At 51.4% G+C, this 19342-nt stretch overlaps 1 protein-coding gene across 9 annotated transcripts; it reads left to right on the forward strand.

Annotated features, from left to right (window-relative positions):
* Window positions 1-9514: 9514 nt before the first annotated feature.
* On the forward strand, window positions 9515-14759 carry REPIN1 (replication initiator 1). Of its 9 annotated transcripts, none has more exons than XM_032762134.2 (3): window positions 9515-9727; window positions 10365-10562; window positions 11942-14759. In XM_032762134.2, exons 2-3 carry the CDS (start codon window positions 10406-10408, stop codon window positions 13663-13665), a joined length of 1881 nt encoding a protein of 626 aa, XP_032618025.1. In that variant the 5' UTR covers window positions 9515-9727; window positions 10365-10405; the 3' UTR covers window positions 13666-14759. The 9 variants fall into 9 exon arrangements, with proteins under 9 accessions (XP_032618025.1, XP_058283892.1, XP_032618026.1 ...); XM_058427909.1 differs by having other exon boundaries at window positions 11945-14759; XM_032762135.2 differs by having other exon boundaries at window positions 9515-9707.
* The last annotated feature ends 4583 nt before the right edge of the window (window positions 14760-19342 follow it).

The raw sequence follows: 19342 nt of genomic DNA on the forward strand, positions 1-19342 counted from the left end.
CCACCACACACACACAACCCACCACACACACACACAATCCACCACACACACAGCCCATCACACACACAACCCATCACACACACAACCCACCACACACACACAACCCAATACACACACACACAACCCACCACACACACACAGAACCCACCACACACACAAACCCACCACACACACACAACCCATCACCCACATACAAACACCACACACAATCCACACACACACAACCCATCAAACACACACAACCCACTACACACAAACACCACACACATACACAAACACACAAACGCACCACACACACTCCACACACACACAACCCACCACACACACACAACCCACTACACACAAACACCACACACACACAGCCCACCACACACACAAACACCACACACACAAAAATAAGTGACTCACCCTCGGTGAGCAGACTGGACAATGCCATTTGTCACACTTAGTTCATTCTAAATTCACTTGGTAATTAGGATAACCACTTGTGTTTGCTAATTGCCTTTATCCAAAGGAAAAATAAACTCATATCTTATGATAGAGGATAAGATTACAATTTAGAGCCAAAGTTAGGAGACTAACCCTCTCCCTCCAATGGAGACTGGGAGATAGGGACACTGTCTTCCTTGATGTTTACGTTTCATATACATACACACACACACACACACACATATGTGTATGTATATATTTTAGAGACAGGGTCATATTCTGTTGCTTAGGCTAGAGTGTAGTGACACAATTATGGCTCTCTGTAACCTCAAACTCCTGGGCTTAAGCGAGCCTCCCACCTAAGTCTCCTGAGTAGCTGGGATTATAGGTGTGCACCACCACGCCTGGTTACTTTTTTTATTTTTATTTTTTGTAGACGAAGTCTCACTGTGTTGCCCAGGCTGGTCTTGACCTCCTGGCTTTAAGCAATCCTCCCATCTCAGCGTCTCAAAGTACTGGGATTATTGATGTTTGCATTTCAAAGAGCTAGCTCTCAGGTCCTTGAGAAAAACAGTTCTGAGTTGTAAAGCTGCCAAAAGGTTTTTTCTTAGCTTTTAAAAATATTTATGTACATCTCTGCCAGTGTGGTGGCTCACGCCTATAATCCCAGCACTTTGGGAGGTCAAGGCAGGAGGATCACTTGAAGCCAGGAGTTTGAGACCACCCTAGGCAACATAACGAGACCTTGTCTGCACGAAAATTTTTTTAAAAATTAGGCAGGTGTGGTGGTGCATGCTTGTAGTCCCAGCCACTTGGGAGGCTGAAGCAGAAGAACCACTTGAACCCAGGAGTTTGAGGCTGCAGTGAGCATCACTGTACTCCAGTATGGGTGACAGAGTAAAACTCTGCCTCTAAAAAATAATAAAAATATAAAATAAAATAAAAGATTTGCATATATCTCACATGGGCAGAGGAAGATTCACAATCACAAGCTTTCTAATGTAAATGTGCTAAGAAAAGGGGGTGTTGGTGAGGAGCATCTCTGCCTTTTTTCACCAGGAGAAGAAAACTTATTTTTCTTCTTTTTGATTTGTATTTGCTTTTACAATCCTCCTGGCTATCTGGGTAATTACATGTGTCTTTGTGTTGGCGGGGGTGCAGGGGGAGATTCAGCTGCAGCACAGGCCGGCAAAGTGACAAGTGTAGCAAGATGCTGTGCTGCGGGCTTGGGAGATAGAGGGAGGGGCCTCGAGCCCAGGAATGCCAGGGAAGCAACTCTTCCAGCCAGAAAAGGCAAGGAAGGATTCTCCCCTAGAGACTTTGGAGGGAGTAGGGCCCTGCCGACACCTTGACTTTGGCCCAGTGAAACATTCTGGGCTTCTGACTTCCAGCCCTGTAAGATAATAAATGCCAGTTATTTCAGGCCGAGCTGGTGGTCATTTGTTAGAGCAGTCCTAGGAATCTCATCTAGGTGTGAAGCTGTTTTAGAGGAGTTTGTTGGGAAGCCTGTTTTGAGGCGAGGAGACTTGAGCCAAAATCTGAATACAGTGAAGAACGCAAGCCCATGCGGACCTGGAGGAGGATCGTCTAGGCAGATGCAGCAGCAACTCCAAAGGCCCTAAGGTGGAAATGAGTGGTGGCCGCTGGGGCAGTGTCTGGCAGGCCCATCCAGGTCTGCAGGAACCCTGCAGGCCATGGCTGAGGGTTGGATGTTAGTCCAAATGTTAGCAGGAGGCCTCAGAGTTCCCCAGCAAGGGAGCTGCCTGATCTGATTCATGTTTAAAGGGCCAAGCTGGTTAAGTGGAGACAGGACTTTATGGGGCCGGAGCGGAGGCAGGAGGAGTGGCTGGCCACTGCTGCAGAGTCCGGGTGAGGGAGACTATGGTGCAGGGGTGGGGGATAAGGGTAGGAAGCAGGCCTCACCGTTATGGGGCACACACATGTACCAGTTTCCTCTGCAGGAAATCTGAGCCATCTACCTGATACTCATTTTACCAGCTGGATTCTTTTTCTTTTAGCAAGAGACTCTGGGAACTAGATATGCTGCAGGAAAGCATCTTGTGTGGTGGAATTTGGGGACTGACATTTGATCTCAGCCCAGGGCTACTCTTACAGCGTGTGTCCCTGTCGTGCATTATACATGTTTTCATGCACTTAAAGATATTTTTAGAACTGCAGAAGTAGAAGCACTTTGATCTTTTCCTGAATAATTTCCACATGACTTAGCAGGCCTCCTTCCACCTGAGATGGGAAACCTTGGAAAGTGAGCGGCCCTTCTTCAGTGTGTGCCACTGTAAGGGTTTTTCCTCAACGCCCCTAGATTTGTGGTTGGAATGGACTCCTGTTACAAAAGACAGATTAACAGAGAAAAACCAGTGGAAGTTTATTAACATGTATATTTCACATCTGCCTGGGAGACACGCAGGAATTGAGTAGTTCTCAAAGAGGTAGCTTTGAATTCCAGCTTATATAGCATCTTCAACAAAGAAAAGCCAAGTTTTAGGGAAGTGACAGGACAAAGGAAAAGAACTTTGAGTGTCTAAGGGGAGAACTTGTAGGAAGGTAAGTGACTGGCAGATAAATAGAGTCAGTAAAGCGCCTTCATGTCGATTCCTCTGGTTCCAGCTCCAGGCCATGAGAGTCTAAAGTTGTCTTCAGTGGTTAACTTTTCCCTGGTTGAGAGAGGGAGCAGACACCTTTTATCCTTCTAAATCTATATCCTGCATGTAGGCAAGTGGAGGGCAGAGAGCTTTCTTCCATTTACGTTTTCACTGCCTTCACTCAACAACGCTTCATCTTTCGGGGCCTCCCCAGCTGCGTTCTCTTGGTGCCCTCCAGCTGGGAAGGCTCAAAGGATGGGAAGTGTGTACAGCAGGTACCTGTGACTGCTACCAGTGAATTGCCCCCTCCTCAGGGTCAGTGAGGGATGTGCTTTCTGCTTCCTCCCCAAACTGCAAACCCCTGGAAATGAGCTGCGTGAGAGTCTTGCATATTTGCCGTAGGGATGCGGCAGGAGGTAATGGTGATGATAGGAGGGAAGGTTCATTAGAGCGAAGTTTCCCTCTCTCCTCACTTGATCCTCAGTCTCCTCCAGCTTTTCCACAGTCATCCATCCCGAAATTATCAACAAGCGCTTAGTTTTATATTGTAGTAGGTACCAAACCAAGAGCTATTTCTGTAGTTAAATGAGTGTTAAAAGTCTTCTCAGCACCCTCTCACATTGTGGGAAAACTGCACAGACCACCTCTGCCTGACTCATGATGAGGCCGGGCACCTGGCACAGTGGCAGATGGTGGGCACTGATTAAATATTTGTTGGATGTATGAGCAAGTCCTGTGGGGGGAGCTGGAACCATATGTCTGCAAGAAGTGGGTGCAGCTTTCCATCTTCCAGATACAGGGCCACTTCTAAACAATACTTGGGTGTCTTCATAGAGGATCTCTGGAGACATTGTTCCTGTTACCCCCTGGCATGCCAGCCCACTTTGCATCTAATCTGATAATGGGAGCCAGGCACTATTGGAGGGGAAAATTGATCCTCCCAGGGGCCCTATCAATATTCGCTGTCCAGTGGGCCCCTTCCTGTCCAGCCCTTTCTCCGGCTAGCTTGTCAAAAGCTGAGACCGTCTCCACTGGGCTGGGCCATTGGGCCATTTGGCTGGTTGCTGGGCCATCCTCTAAGACATTTTGAAGGGTGAAGTCTCAAATACCAAGGCCTTAAGCTTCCTGCTGGCATAAAGGCTCAGGAATCCCTTCACAACTCCTTCGCCACTCATTTTCTTTCTGGAGAGTGAAGGCACAGTCGTACTTAGTTTCCTCTGGCTATGCCTAAAGGGGAAGTTACAGCAGCTGGTTAACTCCTGACTGGGAGAAGAAACATTTCCTCTAATGGAGGCTGGGGAGAGAGAAAGAAGGTTAGGGCCTTGTTTAAATGAAGAACCTTTCTGCTATGAAAGACAGATTACAGACAAGAAGAAGACACTTTGTGAGTCTATGAAGGAATTCTCCTTCGCAGGCTTTTGCAGGAAGGTAGGAATCAAGTTGAATTTTAGGAATGGAGAAGCATTAGATGTCCAAACTCACTCGTTAACCCTGGGGGATCCCACGCTTACTCTGTGCCCGGGCCAGCACACATGCAACTTTAGTGGTTAACATTGAGGACAGAGGGGCACTGCTTGGGTTCAAATCAGCCACTATCCAGCTGAGTGGCCTTGAGTAAGTTCCTGAACATTTCAGTGTCTCGGTTGTTACATTTGTAAAATAATGACCAGAAGAGTATTGCATAGGGTTGTTGAGTGGATTAAATGAGATATGTATGTGAGGAGTTTATCACCCAGCCTGACACAAAGTAAAGCCTCCCAAAATGTTAACTATTAAATTACTAAGTATTTAGGTAAAAACTGGAGCATCTTCTTCTTGTACTGTTGGTAGAAAAATTCATTCTTCCATAACTACTAAACTTGGCCTGTATTCCACAATATGCTATGACCATATTTTCAGAACCCCCAAACTATATGATACGACAAAGATTTTTTTCATATTCGTGCATTTTATTTTATAAAGTATAAAAGTTGGGCCGGGCGCAGTGGCTCACACCTGTAATCCCAGCACTTTGGGAGGCCGAGGTGGGCCAATCACCTGAGGTCAGGAGTTCAAGACTAGCCTGGCCAACATGGCAAAACCCCATCTCTACTAAAAATACAAAAATTAGCCAGGCGTAGTGGTGCATGCCTGTAATCCCAGCTACTAGGGAGGCTGAGGCAGGAGAATCACTTGAACCTGGGAGGCGGAGGTTGCAGTGAACTGATATTGCGCCGTTGCACTCCAACCTGGGTGACAGAGCTAGACACTGTCTCAAAAAAAAAAAAAAAAAAAAGAAGTATAAAAGTTAAGTAGTTAATGTACAGATCAGTCAACTTGACTCGGACAGGTAAAATAAGACCTGAATGAATGGAGTGGAGAGACATGAATCTTAAAGACAATCACGTTTTTAAAATATTGACAAGAAATTCTAAAGTTCATTTTGTTACAAAACTGAACTGGGGTCTACTTGCTCAGCACAGTAAGAGGAAACACCAACACTGAGGTTTTGCATCTGGAGAAAGGACATTTATTTGCAGGGCACCAAGCGAGGAGAAGCGGGTCATACTTAAGATCCGACCTCTTCAATGGCTTACAAGCAAGGTTTTTTTTTTTTTCCCCCAGTTGGAGTCTAGCTCTGTGGCCCAGACTTGAGTGCAGTGGCGTGATCTTGGCTCACTGCAACCTCCACCTCCTGCGTTCAAGTGATTCTCCTGTCTTGGCCTCCCGAGTAGCTGGGATTACAGGCTCCTGCCACCACGTCCAGCTAATTTTTGTATTTTTAGTAGAGACGGGGTTTCACTGTGTTGGCCAGCCTGGTCTCGAACTCCTGACTTTGTGATCCGCCCCCCTCGGCCTCCCAAAGTGCTGGAATTTCAAGTATGAGCCACTGGGCCTGGCCACAAGCAAGGGTTTTTAAAAGCAGGGGTAAATTTCAGGAAAGGAGAAGTTATGGGCAAAATTATGAATCGATACATGGAGGTTATGCACTGGTTTGGCCTCAAAGGGCAGGGTATCTTGAAGGAGGACCCTTAAAGGTCATATGTGAATTCAAAGACTCTGATTTGTGGTAAGTTAAGGAAGCAAAGCTTTGTCTAAAACCTTGGGGTCAGCAGAAAGGAATGTTCAGGTCTGGCCCAACTTCCATCAGGATCCTCAGGAAGAAATGCAGAACAAAGAACAGCAGAGTTCAGTCCTCAGCCCCCTCTTGTCTGAGGTCTACAGTCCAGGGCATCCGTTTGGGAGGGGGGCCCAGGTTTCTGAAGAGCAACTCAGGGACATATATTAAGATGTTATCTTTAGTTTCTATAGGGAACCAAACATTTTGTGACTCTAACTTCCTTGTTTGAAGCTACAGTTACCTTCTTGTTTACTAGGTTGCTAGCTGGGTGCCTGGAATTTCCCTTGAAGGAATTCAAGATTTTCCTTTATTTCCATGCTTGCCCCCTCCCCACTTCCTGCAGGCCTCTAAGAGGGGTGCTGGCTCCACGTCAGTTTGGAAGAATAAATGAAGTGATTCTAGCCAAGAAGTTATGAAGAATAAAAAAACCCAGAATCTTTGTGTAGGGGAAGTACTTAAACTACCAGCTACCAAAACTTATTTTCTGTGATAAAACTAAAGACATTAAATGTAGTTTTAGGTTGGGGGTAGTCTCTGTAAACATAACTCTAAAGGCAGAAACTGTAAAGGAAGACTGCTAAGTTTTGGCACATTAAAGCAAAACTTTCTAGCTGGGCACAGTGGCTCATGCCTGTAATCCCAGCACTTTGGGAGGCCGAGGAGGGCAGATCACGAGGTCAGGAGATCAAGACCATCCTGGCGAACAGAGGGAAACCCCATCTCTACTAAAAATACAAAAATATAGCTGGGCGTGGTGGCGGGCGCCTGTAGTCCCAGCTGCTCAGGAGGCTGAGGCAGGAGAATGGCATGAACCCGGGAGGCGGAGCTTGCAGTGAGCCAAGATCGTGCCACTGCACTCCAGCCTGGGAGACAGAGCGAGACTCCGTCTCAAAATAAATAAATAAATAAATAAAAATAAAACAAAACTTTCTCATGCTCACTTCGGCAGCACATAGACTAAAGCAAAACTTTCTCACATCAACAACTGAAAAGGTAGGCCGGATGCAGTGGTTCACATCTGTAAACCCAACACTTTGGGAGGCTGGGGAGGGATGATCACTTGAGCTCAGGAGTTTGAGACCAGCCTGGGCAACACAGTGAGACCCCATCTCTACAAAAGAAAAACATTAAAATAATTAGCTGGATGTGGTGATGTGACCCTGTAGTTCCAGTTACTCAGAGGCTGAGATGGGAGGATTGCTTGAGCTCAGAAGTCCAGGCTTCAGTGAGCCATGATAGTGCTACTGCACTCCAGCTCAGGCGACAGAGTGAAACCCTGTCTCAAAAAAAAAAAAAAAAGTTAGGCCGGGCGCGGTGGCTCACGCTTGTAATCCCAGCACTTTGGGAGGCCGAGGCGGGCGGATCACGAGGTCAGGAGATCGAGACCACGGTGAAACCCTATCTCTACTAAAAATACAAAAAATTAGCCGGGCGTGGTGGCGGGCGCCTGTAGTCCCAGCTACTCGGAGAGGCTGAGGCAGGAGAATGGCGTGAACCCGGGAGGCGGAGCTTGCAGTGAGCCGAGATCGCGCCACTGCACTCCAGCCTGGGCGACAGAGCGAGACTCCGTCTCAAAAAAAAAAAAAAAGTTAACAAGTATGAGGAAACACGTCTGCAACAAACATGACAAGTCTTTAATACCTGTACTTTATGAGGGCCCCCCAAACAATAAACCAACTCCCCAACTTTTAAAATGGGCAAATAGAAAAGTAGGCAAATGGACATAAACAAATTCACAAGAGAAAATAAAACTGGCAAAAAATAACCATGTGAAAAAACAATCCAGCTAACTAGTACTCTAAGAAATGCAAGTACAAAAGATGAGAAATAACCATTTCAAACTAAATTTTTTTTTAAAAAGTCTGTGTTGTCAAGTATATGGAAAATGGGCATTTCTCAGGGAAAACTAATAAATTTTCCTGGAAGATAATTTAGAAAACATTTAAAAAATATACTCCTTTTTTTTTTTTTTTTTTTGAGACGGAGTCTCGCTCTGTCGCCCAGGCTGGAGTGCAGTGGCGCAGTCTCGGCTCACTGCAAGCTCCGCCTCCCGGGTTCACGCCATTCTCCTGCCTCAGCCTCTCCGAGTAGCTGGGACTACAGGCGCCCGCCACCACGCCCGGCTAATTTTTTTGTATTTTTAGTAGAGACGGGGTTTCACCGTGGTCTCGATCTCCTGACCTTGTGATCCGCCCGCCTCGGCCTCCCAAAGTGCTGGGATTACAAGCGTGAGCCACCGCGCCCGGCTAAAAATATACTCCTTTTATACAGCCATAAATAATCATGTTTAAAAGAATATCTAATAAAATGGAAGAAAATTCACAAGATCGTGTTAAGTGAAGAAGGCAGAATACATCTTTGCAAGGCATTATTCCAATTATGCCAGACATGCCATGAATATACACAGAGAAAACACCGGAGGCAACATACCAAAAATACTAAATGTAATTGACTCTACTACTAGGTAAAACTGAGTTTTATGTTCCCCTATTTCCTATGTATGCAATAGATTTAAAAAGTGTTTTTACGACTAATTACACAATTCAAAAATTGCCTGTGTTGAAAAGCATGAAAGTACACGAAATTGTACTACCCTGGAAACCCCAGGAAATGTTTAGTTTGGAAAGCCAGGGCCACCTGCTAGTGGGTGAGTCATGGGCACAGGCTCGCACCTGCCACCGCAGACGCCACACAGGCTGCTGCGCCTTTCCAAGCGAAATGCCCCACGTGCGCCAACGGCCACCTCGGCCGTCGCCCTGCGCATGGCCTGTAGCCAGAGGAAGCCCAGCAACTTCTGCTCTTTCTTAATTTCTAGAAAAGAGGGAAGAGAGGCCTTTTCAAAGTTCGCAGGATCGGGCCTTTTTGTGCTCCACTTCGGAACAAATCGGAAGCTAGGGCCTTCCAGGTGCGCCACCGCCGTCCCGGGACCGCCGCGGCCGCGGTGCGAGGCCTGAGAAAAGCACGGGCCACGACGCTCCGGGGGCTTGCCGGAGCCCTCTTTGAAGTCTCCCGACGAGCTCCCAGCCTCTCATAAGCCAGCGAAGGCCGAACAGCCCCGGTGACCACAGGCCAGCCACGCGGTCGCCCGGGGACGCGCGTGCTCCGCAGGGACAAAGGGTCGGGAAACTTGAGCTCCGGCCAGTCCCAGAGAGACCCGGGCTGGTGGGTCGCCATGGCAACGGAGTCGGACCCTCCCAGGCCGGCCGCCCTGGCGCGGCAGCTGCTTGGGCGAACCGGCCCGCTCTCGGGGGGCCCCGCGCCCCGGCCCCGGTAGTCCCTCCCCGCCCCCAGGCCGCGGCCGCGGGAGCCGGCGACTGACCCTCGGCAGCTCCTGTAGTCACGTGGCGCTGGGAACCCGGCGGGGGGAGGTTGGGGACGGGCCTGGCAGTTGTGAACTCGAACCTGCCGCTGTCGCCGCGGCGGGGCGGGGAGCGGGAGTGGGCCGCGGAGGCCGGCCTTCGGGCTCCATGGACGGGCGCCGCGCCCCTGCACAGCCCGCCGCAGAGGTACGGCCAGCGCAGGGGCGCGGGGCCACCGCGGGCCCGCGGGGGGCCGCTCCACCTGCGGGGCGCGTGACCGTGAGTGTGCGCGACCGTGTGTGAGTGCGCGGGGGGGGACGCTGCTGGATCTGCGGGGGTGGGGGAGCGCACCTGCGCACAGGCTCCGCGAGCTGCGCCGTGCGTGGGACCCGAAATGGCTCACTCGCAAGAACGGGACCCGCGTGCCCGGGAGCGTGGACGGAGGACACGCATCAGTACAAATGGGCGGTGTGGGGCTACTGCCACCCGCGGCCAGCCACGATGCGGAAGGGGATTCTGACCGAGTCCTGGTCACACCAGCTGGCCCTGCGCAGCCCCATGGGAAACAGGCCTGGAATTCCTGTCGGGAGGAGGCTGGGGGAAGGGGAGCCAGCAGGGATTCCAGAGTTCCTGCCATAGGCCGGCCTTTGGCCATCAGGGAAAGCCCAGACTCTGGCCACAGAATGGAGAATTCGTTCTGTGACCTTACCAGGGAAGAAAGTGACCCCTAAAGACAGCAGTGTGCTTTCTTGTTGAAGGGGCACATTCATTTATTAATCCAATGTCCATTAAGGTCACTCTGCCAGGCAGGATGTGGGGCTTATGGCTGGTGCGTGTGGCTTTGTGGGGGGAGGGGTTGTGGCTGGTGAGGACACAAAGCTGACTGCCCTAGAGGAGCTCAGAGCTTCACTTCTGTTTTCTCTCCCCTCCCCACAGGTAAGGCTGGCCTCTCTGCAGTCAGAGGTCTGAGCTCTGCCATGGGGATAGGGGTGTCTTTATTGCTGCAGTTTTCTCTGACACCTGGGGGCTACCAGAGTGTGGGCCGAAGCAGGCGCTGCAGCCGCGGAAGTATCCCCAGGAACATCCCCAAGAGGAGCTGGAAAAAGCCTCATCCCCAGCTCTGCAGTCTCCAGGGTAGAGTCTGGCCTTTGCTGTGCTCCCAAACCACGCCACAACTGGGGTGCACAAGCGTCCCCATCCCGGCGGAAGGAAATGGCCCTTTCTCATATCCTGGGGTCTTCCCTGTGCACAGTCTGACACTGGGAATGAGTGACCTTTGTGTTCCCTGAGAAGAGAGAGTGAGCTCTAGGGAATTTAGAAGGATGTGTCTGGAGCTTGTGAGCACGCACAGAAGGGCCCTTAGGAGCCTAACTGCTTCCTTCCTCCTTCCGCGGAGGAGGCTCTTGTGCAGGAATCTGGGGTCCCCTGAGCTGTGGAAGAGCTGAACATGGGGCAGCCCCTGGCGAGGTTGGGGCAGGACCGGGCAGGGGACTGAGATTGCAATCTCATCTTCCCTCCTCTTCTATTGCCCCAGTAATCTCCAGCACCGCAAGGGAGGCAGAGCTGGTGATCAGGCCCTGAGGGCAGCAGGCTGTGGGTGTTCCTTGGATTCAGGGAGAGCATTCCTTCCTGCAATGTCCTAATTTGTGTGGGTGGAAGAGGGCAGGCGGGCAGAATGTGGGCACAGACTGGGCAGGCGGTGGTCTGGGGTTAGACTGCTGGGAGTAGCACCCAGGGCTCTGCTCCTGTTCCCTGAGAAGGGCTGTTCTCACTTGTCCTCCAGCCTCCTACGGAGACTGCAGTTAGTGATGCTGAAAGTGCCTCCCCTGTGGGGCTAGGAATGAAAAGCTATAGAAACTTTTTTCTCTGAGATCTTTGCAAACCCAGGCGTTTTAGAGGAAAGAACACTGGCCTGGGAGTTTAAAGACCTGTTCCCTAGTCTTGGTTCTGCTGTTGGCTTACTGTGTCACCTTGGGCAGGTCTCATCATCTTTGATGTCTCACAGTTGCTTCATCTGTTAAACAGGGAGCTCAGTGTCTGATTGTCCAGCTTCACAGAGTTGCTGTGCAGCTCAGATGTGGCATAGGAAATAGCAGACACAGGGAGAGGGCAGCAGGAAAGTGCTTGGAAAAGCATAAGGCACTGTAGGGAGCAGTGGCCACATTTTCTGGTGAGTCCTGTGGCAGGAATGTTTGTGCATTCAGCACTGCAGCATTTACTCCCTGTCTGACACTGGGGTAGCTGCCATGAGCGGGATTCTAGTATCAGAGTCCCTCCCTTCTGGAAGTTTCCAGGGCAACAAAGACATAAGACAAACATCCTTGAAATGTTATCTAAAAACCCAAGATTGAAACAATACATACCACACAAGGAAACAGGAGAGTAGTCTAGCTCCATGTACAGGGCTCTAGGGGTTCATAGATGGCAGCTCCTGTCTGGGGCTGAGGTTGGGAGGGGAGAAACAGGGGCAGAGTGAGTTGGTCTCTGGAGTGACTGTGCTTTTCCACCCTCAGCAGAGGAAGAACCGATGCTGGAACGTCGTTGCAGGGGCCCCCTGGCCATGGGCCCGGCCCAGCCCCGACTCCTTTCTGGGCCCTCCCAGGAGTCACCCCAGACCCTGGGGAAGGAGTCCCGCAGGCTGAGGCAACAAGGCACGTCAGTGGCTCAGTCTGGTGCCCAAGCCCCAGGCAGGGCCCATCGCTGTGCCCACTGTCGAAGGCACTTCCCTGGCTGGGTGGCTCTGTGGCTTCACACCCGCCGGTGCCAGGCCCGGCTGCCCTTGCCCTGCCCTGAGTGTGGCCGTCGCTTTCGCCATGCCCCCTTCTTAGCACTGCACCGCCAGGTCCATGCTGCTGCCACCCCAGACCTGGGCTTTGCCTGCCACCTCTGTGGGCAGAGCTTCCGAGGCTGGGTGGCCCTGGTTCTGCATCTGCGGGCCCATTCGGCTGCAAAGCGGCCCATCGCTTGTCCCAAATGCGAGAGACGCTTCTGGCGACGAAAGCAGCTTCGAGCTCATCTGCGGCGGTGCCACCCTCCCGCCCCGGAGGCCCGGCCCTTCATATGCGGCAACTGTGGCCGGAGCTTTGCCCAGTGGGACCAGCTAGTTGCCCACAAGCGGGTGCACGTAGCCGAGGCCCTGGAGGAGGCCGCAACCAAGGCTCTGGGGCCCCGGCCCAGGGGCCGCCCCGCGGTGACCGCCCCCCGGCCCGGTGGAGATGCCGTCGATCGCCCCTTCCAGTGTGCCTGCTGTGGCAAGCGCTTCCGGCACAAGCCCAACTTGATCGCCCACCGCCGCGTGCACACGGGCGAGCGGCCCCACCAGTGCCCCGAGTGCGGGAAGCGCTTTACCAATAAGCCCTATCTGACTTCGCACCGGCGCATCCACACCGGCGAGAAGCCCTACCCGTGCAAAGAGTGCGGCCGCCGCTTCCGGCACAAACCCAACCTGCTGTCTCACAGCAAGATTCACAAGCGATCCGAAGGGTCGGCCCAGGCCGCTCCCGGCCCGGGGAGCCCCCAGCTGCCAGCCGGCCCCCGGGAGTCCGCGCCCGAGCCCGAGCCCACCCCGGCGGCACCTCTGAAACCGGCCCAGGAGCCGCCGCAGGGGGCCCCGCCAGAGCACCCGCAGGACCGGGCCGAAGTGTCCCCCTCCCTCTACAGCTGCGACGACTGCGGCAGGAGCTTCCGGCTGGAGCGCTTCCTGCGGGCCCACCAGCGGCAGCACACCGGGGAGCGGCCCTTCACCTGCGCCGAGTGCGGGAAGAACTTCGGCAAGAAGACGCACCTGGTGGCGCACTCGCGCGTGCACTCCGGCGAGCGGCCCTTCGCCTGCGAGGAGTGCGGCCGCCGCTTCTCCCAGGGCAGCCATCTGGCGGCGCACCGGCGCGACCACGCCCCCGACCGGCCCTTCGTGTGTCCCGACTGCGGCAAGGCCTTCCGCCACAAGCCCTACCTGGCGGCGCACCGGCGCATCCACACCGGCGAGAAGCCCTACGTCTGCCCCGACTGCGGCAAAGCCTTCAGCCAGAAGTCCAACCTGGTGTCGCACCGGCGCATCCACACGGGCGAGCGGCCCTACGCCTGCCCCGACTGCGACCGCAGCTTCAGCCAGAAGTCCAACCTCATCACCCACCGCAAGAGCCACATCCGGGACGGCGCCTTCTGCTGTGCCATCTGTGGCCAGACCTTCGACGTCGAGGAGAGACTCCTGGCCCACCAGAAGAAGCACGATGTCTGAGACGGTGGGCGGGGCCGTGTTGGCTGAGAGAGGGCTGGGGTCCTTCGTGGTGGGAGTCGCAGTGGGCTGGGGGTGCCTGCCTGGTGCTGGAGTAGGGGACAATGTGAATCCCAGAGCGGATAGACGAGGCGGGGAGTGAGCTGGGTGGGCCCTGTTAGCGAGAGAGGTCAACCCCGGTGGCCAGAGAACCCACGTCCAAGCGCAGGGACGCCGGCCTCCAGCTGGTGTGTGCTAAGGCTCCGTCCTGACTGCCCTGTGCCCTGGAAAAGTAGCAATAGCATCCGCCCCTTAGAGCCCTCTGGCTAGAGGAGCCACCAGTGGAAAGGAAGACCCTCCATCCTCTGGTATTAACGCCTTAATGCCCCTGTCTTTTACTGTAAGTTACTTCAGATCATTTTTGGAAGCAGGCGTGGTAGAGTCCTGTAAATGAATGCTCTGGGCTAGATACAGCTTGGAGAACCTGCTGGCCTTGTTAGACAGCACTTGGGCCTTTGCCAGCAGCAAGAGGTGAAGCCAAGCCACTCTTACCTCTCCCTTCCCCTCCCACCTGCCCCCTGCGTAGGCACCCAGACTTGGAGAGACCCATCTGCTGTTAGTACTTCCATCCTCTTCCTTCCCAAAGAGCAGACCCCAAGGCGTTTACTCCTTGGTCTGTCTCGCTTTATCTGTCGCCCCTCCCAGCGCTGAGAGCCTCCCCTGGCTGTCAGCAGCACTGTGTCCAGGCTCTTGTCTGAACACCGCAGCCCCTCCTTTGCTCCTTGCAGAGCTCAGCATGTCATGGCAAGGACTGCCGCATTGGTGATGGAGGGCCAGCTGAGGGGAAGTTACCGGTGAGTTTCCTTTTCTCCATTTCTAGCATATGGATGCCTGGCCTCTGCTTGAGCACTTAGGTGACAGGAACTTCCCCACCTCCTGAGGCCCTGGATGATTCTAATTGTTAGAGATTCTAATTGTTAGAAATCCTTCCTTATAATGAATGAATTCTGCTTTCCTATAATTTCTACCTATTGGGCCTTGTTCTGTTCTCTGGAACTAAACAGAACAACCATTTACCCCTCCTTTTCAAACTAGAGAATAAAGATTTGGTTTTAGAACTGGTGGCTAGGGAGTGTTCCTTTTTCCTGGGGAGCTGCGACATGTCAGGAGGAGCAACATGCTCTCCTCCCTAGAAGGACGGGGGGCTGTGGGTGGGGCTCTGGCCACAGGCCACGTGCCCAGCTTGCTGAGCTCTGGCACCCTGCCTCAGTTCTTCCCTGAGCATACCCAGGCAGTTGGGCTAATTCTCTGGGTGGTGGGCCCAGGCTCCAGAGAACTGTGGTGGGTGGAATGCTCTCAGCTTGGTCCCAAGATTTATGTTCTTGGTCACTTGCCCTCCTAGGTGGGCCCAGCGACACCTAATCTTTCTCACCACCTGGTCCTTTATGAAACTCCAGCAAGCACTATGAGCTCTTTTGAGGGGTGCTGGGTGTTAAACAGACTTTGGTTATACCTGGACTGTGCCTCCAGTAGTCCTTCAGAGGCTGGACAGATGAAGGAGCCTCTGGGAGGAGAGGCGGTTCCCCGCAGCTAAGACAGCATGCAGCTTCCACACTCCACACACCAGGGGTTCAGCCTTCTTTGAGGTTGTTGTCAAACCCAGCCTGGGTCCACTTGCCCAGTGTTTGCAAAGCCTAACACTGACAGTGAGATTTGCAGCCAGAGAAAGTAAGGCGTTTATTGTAGAGCACCAGGCGAGGAGAATGGGCAGCGAAGGCTCAAACTCCCTGATGGCTTATAAGCAAGGGTTTTTAAGGCAGGGGTGGGGAGGTTTCAAAGTGAGTTAGGGGCTGAGGAATTTCTGGAACTTCCTTATCCATTTTCTGGTTCCAGTCTGTCTGAGGTCTGCGTGCTGGCATTGTCACGTAGTGACATTGGTGGGGGTCCTGGCTCCTGAAAAACAACTCAAGGATATATATGTCAAGATGTTATCTTTAGGCCGGGCATGGTGGCTCATGCCTGTAATCCCAGCACTTTGGGAGGCCGAGGCAGGTGGATCACCTGAGGTCAGGAGTTCAAGACCAGCCTGGCCAATGCAGTGAAACCCCATCTCTACTAAAAATACAAAATTAGCTGGGTGTGGTGGCGGGCCCCTGTAGTCCCAGCTACTAGGGAGGCTAAGGCAGGAGAATTGCTTGAACCTGGGAGGCGGAGGTTGCAGTGAGCTGAGATCGTGCCACTGCATTCCAGCCTGGGCAACAGAGTAAGACCTTGTCTCAAAACAAACAAACAAACCAACCAACCCCAGAAAACAAAACAAAACGAACAAAAAGATGTTATCTTTAGTTTCTATGAGGAAGCTAACATTCTGTGACTATTAATTGAGTGACTATTGTTTAAGCTATTATTACTTTCTTGCTTAGCGGGTTATTCATTCATTTCCCCAATTCCTGGTTGCAGAGCTAGCTAGGTGCCTGGAGTTTCCCTGGAAGGGACTCACATTTTTCTTTATCCTCATGCTTTTCAAGTGATCGGCAGAACCCAGCAGACTCCTAAGTGGGGTCTGTGAGGCTGGGCGTGGTGGCTCACGCCTGTAATCCCAGCACTTTGGGAGGCCGAGGCAGGTGGATCACCTGAGGTTAGGAGTTCGAGACCAGCCTGACCAACATGGAGAATCCTTGTCTCTACTAAAAATACAAAATTAGCCAGGCATGGTGGGCATGCCTGTAATCCCAGCTACTTGGGAGGCTGAGGCAGGAGAATCACTTGAACCCAGGAGGCAGAGGTTGCAGTGAGCTGAGATTGTGCCATGGCACCCCAGCCTGGGCAACAACTCTGTCTCAAAAATAAATAAATAAATAAAAGAAAAGAAAAGAAAAGAAAAAAAGAGGGTCTCTGCTCCATCTCAAGGTCAGGTCAGACTTTTCAGGTGCCAGTTGCTAGGCAGGAAAGGGGGGCTGATTTGATTCTGTCCTACAGTGTTCCTGGCCTGCCTGCTGTAGGACTCCAGATTTCTGTGAGCAGTCACTCTGTATGCGTCCCTGAATTGGTGGTTTCATACAAATTTGAGTACCTCTTTTTACCAGGCATTAATAGTTCTTTTCTTGCCTGTGTTAGTAATTTCTGCATATATCTCCAGCATTTAGCACAGAGCACATAGGAATAACCACAATTTGTTGACGTGAGTGGCACCTGGTGAAGTTTACCTAAATTATCTCATGTGTCTTTGTGTGGGAGGTAGTCTTCTTTTACATATGAAAACATTTGCCCATAGTCATATAACTGGTAATCACCAGAGGCAGATTCAAATTCAAGTCGTCTGATTCCTGAAACCTGTGCTCTTGACAACCGCTGTGTGCTTAGTGGATGAATGCTGTGTGCTGCTGTTTTTGGTTAAGTATTAAATGCAAACTGTGTGGGTGGGGCTTAAAGTGTGTAGGATGGAAAGAACAGCTACAAAGCTTCATATTGGTTTATGGGGTTATGGAGCCACTTAAAAACCTGTGTAATTGATGGCAAATTATCTGTCAAAGCCTGGGAGCAGAGGGTGTGGTCTCAAGAAAGCCCCAGTTACATTTTTTCTCTTTGTGGGAACACAGGGTTTCCAGGGAAGGGGAGATGGCCAGGAAAGACTAGGTCGATGTCTGAAAATGATGGGCAGGGAACAGGGGCAGGTCCTTGGGTTGGCATCTAGGTTAGTATTGGAGGCATTAGGAACAAGGATGAGGGTGAGAGGGGATCTGACCAGGGGTCCTAACCTTTTGAAAAGTCCCATTTAAAGGAAATAGTCTGGGATATGGGGAAAGTGGGGTGTGGGTGTCCTCAGTGCTTCGCTGCCCACTGCTTGTTGTGGGGATGGGAAAGAGAGGTCCAAAGGACAGAAAGGTCACACAAGTGGCCTTGAGGGGGCTGGTAAAGCAGGAACGGAGTCAAATTGTGCATGGTTCCTTCCTGAGTTCCTTGGTGGGTGGCCTAGTGGTTCTCAAGCCCTTGCTCTGCCTGGTTCGTCACCACAGCAGTCACTGGGGAGGACTGCTTGGGTTGTAGGGGTCTGCTGGCAGGAGCTGCCCATCTCTTCTGAAGAATCCACAATTTTTCTTTGTTTTCTTCTACAATTACAAAAGCATTAAATTATCTTTAAAAATAAATAATTCGGATAATAATGTGAACGTTCTCCTTCATTCCCCTATTCCACTCCCAAAATCCTTTTTGTTTACACTGTGAAAAGTTTGAGAAGTATTCTCCTAACATTTTTTTCCTGTGTATTTGCAAACACATATGCAGCCTCTCCCCCGGGTTTTTTTTTTCTTAGTGGAAATAGGATCCCAGAGGTTCTCCATTCTTTCCACCTCTGAAATACCCTTGGTCATGGGATGCCAATCTGGAGGAAGTCTGCTCTGTAAGGAGGAAACAGGCCCAGAGAGTGGAAGTGACCCCCACCGGTGGGGGTCCTAATTTCTGAAAACCAACTCAAGGACATATGTCAAGATGTCATCTTCAGTTTCTATAAGGAAGCTAACGTTTTGTGACTCTTATTTGGGTACTATTGTTTAAACTATTACTACTTTCTTGCTTAGCAGGTCATTCATTCACCTCCCTAATTGCTGGTTGCAGGGCTAGCTAGGTGCCTGGAATTTCCCTTGAAGGGACTCAAATGTTTCTTTATTTTCGTGCATTGAATGGGGGTCTGGTGGCAGACCCCTAAGAGAGGTTCCTGCTGTGTCTCAACACTTGTAGCCAGTGGCAAATCTGGAACTAGAATACTGGTCTCAGAAACAGGAATGTATTCCACAAGTCTTTGTAGAACCTCTTCTAGGTACTCTTCTAGAAAATAAGCTAGGTGTGGTGGTGCATGCCAGTAGTCTCAGGTGTAGTCGAGGTGGGAGGATCCCTTGAGGCCAGGAGTTTGAGGCTGAAGTGTGTTATGATTGTGCCTGTGAATAGCCACTGTACTTTAACCTGGGAAACACAGCAAGACCCCGTCTTTAAAAAAATAAACAGGAGAATGAGACTGTAAAGTGTTGATAGCTAGTGATGTATGGCCTCTTTATAGGGTGTGTATGATTTTGTATTTTACAAATCCTTCCATATATAATATAACCAAATTAACGGTAAAAACTCAGTAAGGTATGCAGGCAACTAGAAAATTATTAACCCTATTTTATAGACGAATAAGTCAAAGTCCAGAAACAGAAAAGTATCTTTTATAAAAAGTACACATGAAGTTAGTGACAAAATCGAATCTCAGTCCCCAGTTCCTGCTGTGCTACTGAGGCTAAACCGCAGCCGGGCCTGTGGCAAATGTTTAATCAGCTGTTGACTGAAGAAAATAAGTTCCGCCTGCCCAACAGCAACCATTTGCAGAGTCTCAGGGGCCGAGCTTCTGTCTGTATCTACCTCGTGCCCCAGAGGCAGCTTCTAGCAGCTCCGGAGAGCATCCTGCCAGTGGGAGTTGACCCAGCTGCGCCCCCCTTGAGGGAGAAGTGTGAGGAATTTCCTTACAATGGGGTGGGGAGTTGCGAAGATACTCCTTCCTGAAGTTCTGGCAGTCTGGATCGGGTTGGCAACTGGGCGGAGATGATTCCGCTCATGGGAACCCTACCTAGTAACCCGACCTAGTAACGTAACCTCAGAGCGGTTCCTCAGCTAGAAAACAAAGGGATTAGGCCGGGCGCGGGCTTGTAATCCCAGCACTTTGGGA

The sequence above is a fragment of the Hylobates moloch genome, unplaced genomic scaffold (assembly GCF_009828535.3).
Source record: "Hylobates moloch isolate HMO894 unplaced genomic scaffold, HMol_V3 SCAFFOLD_1, whole genome shotgun sequence".
Lineage (NCBI taxonomy): Eukaryota > Metazoa > Chordata > Mammalia > Primates > Hylobatidae > Hylobates > Hylobates moloch.

Bases quoted from the DNA above. Each gene is read 5' to 3' on its own strand.
- REPIN1 (XM_032762134.2), top strand. From the start codon at position 10,406: ATGGGGATAGGGGTGTCTTTATTGCTGCAGTTTTCTCTGACACCTGGG. The intron at 10,563-11,941 runs GTAGAGTCTGGC...TTCCACCCTCAG, and splicing joins CCAGCTCTGCAGTCTCCAGG to CAGAGGAAGAACCGATGCTG.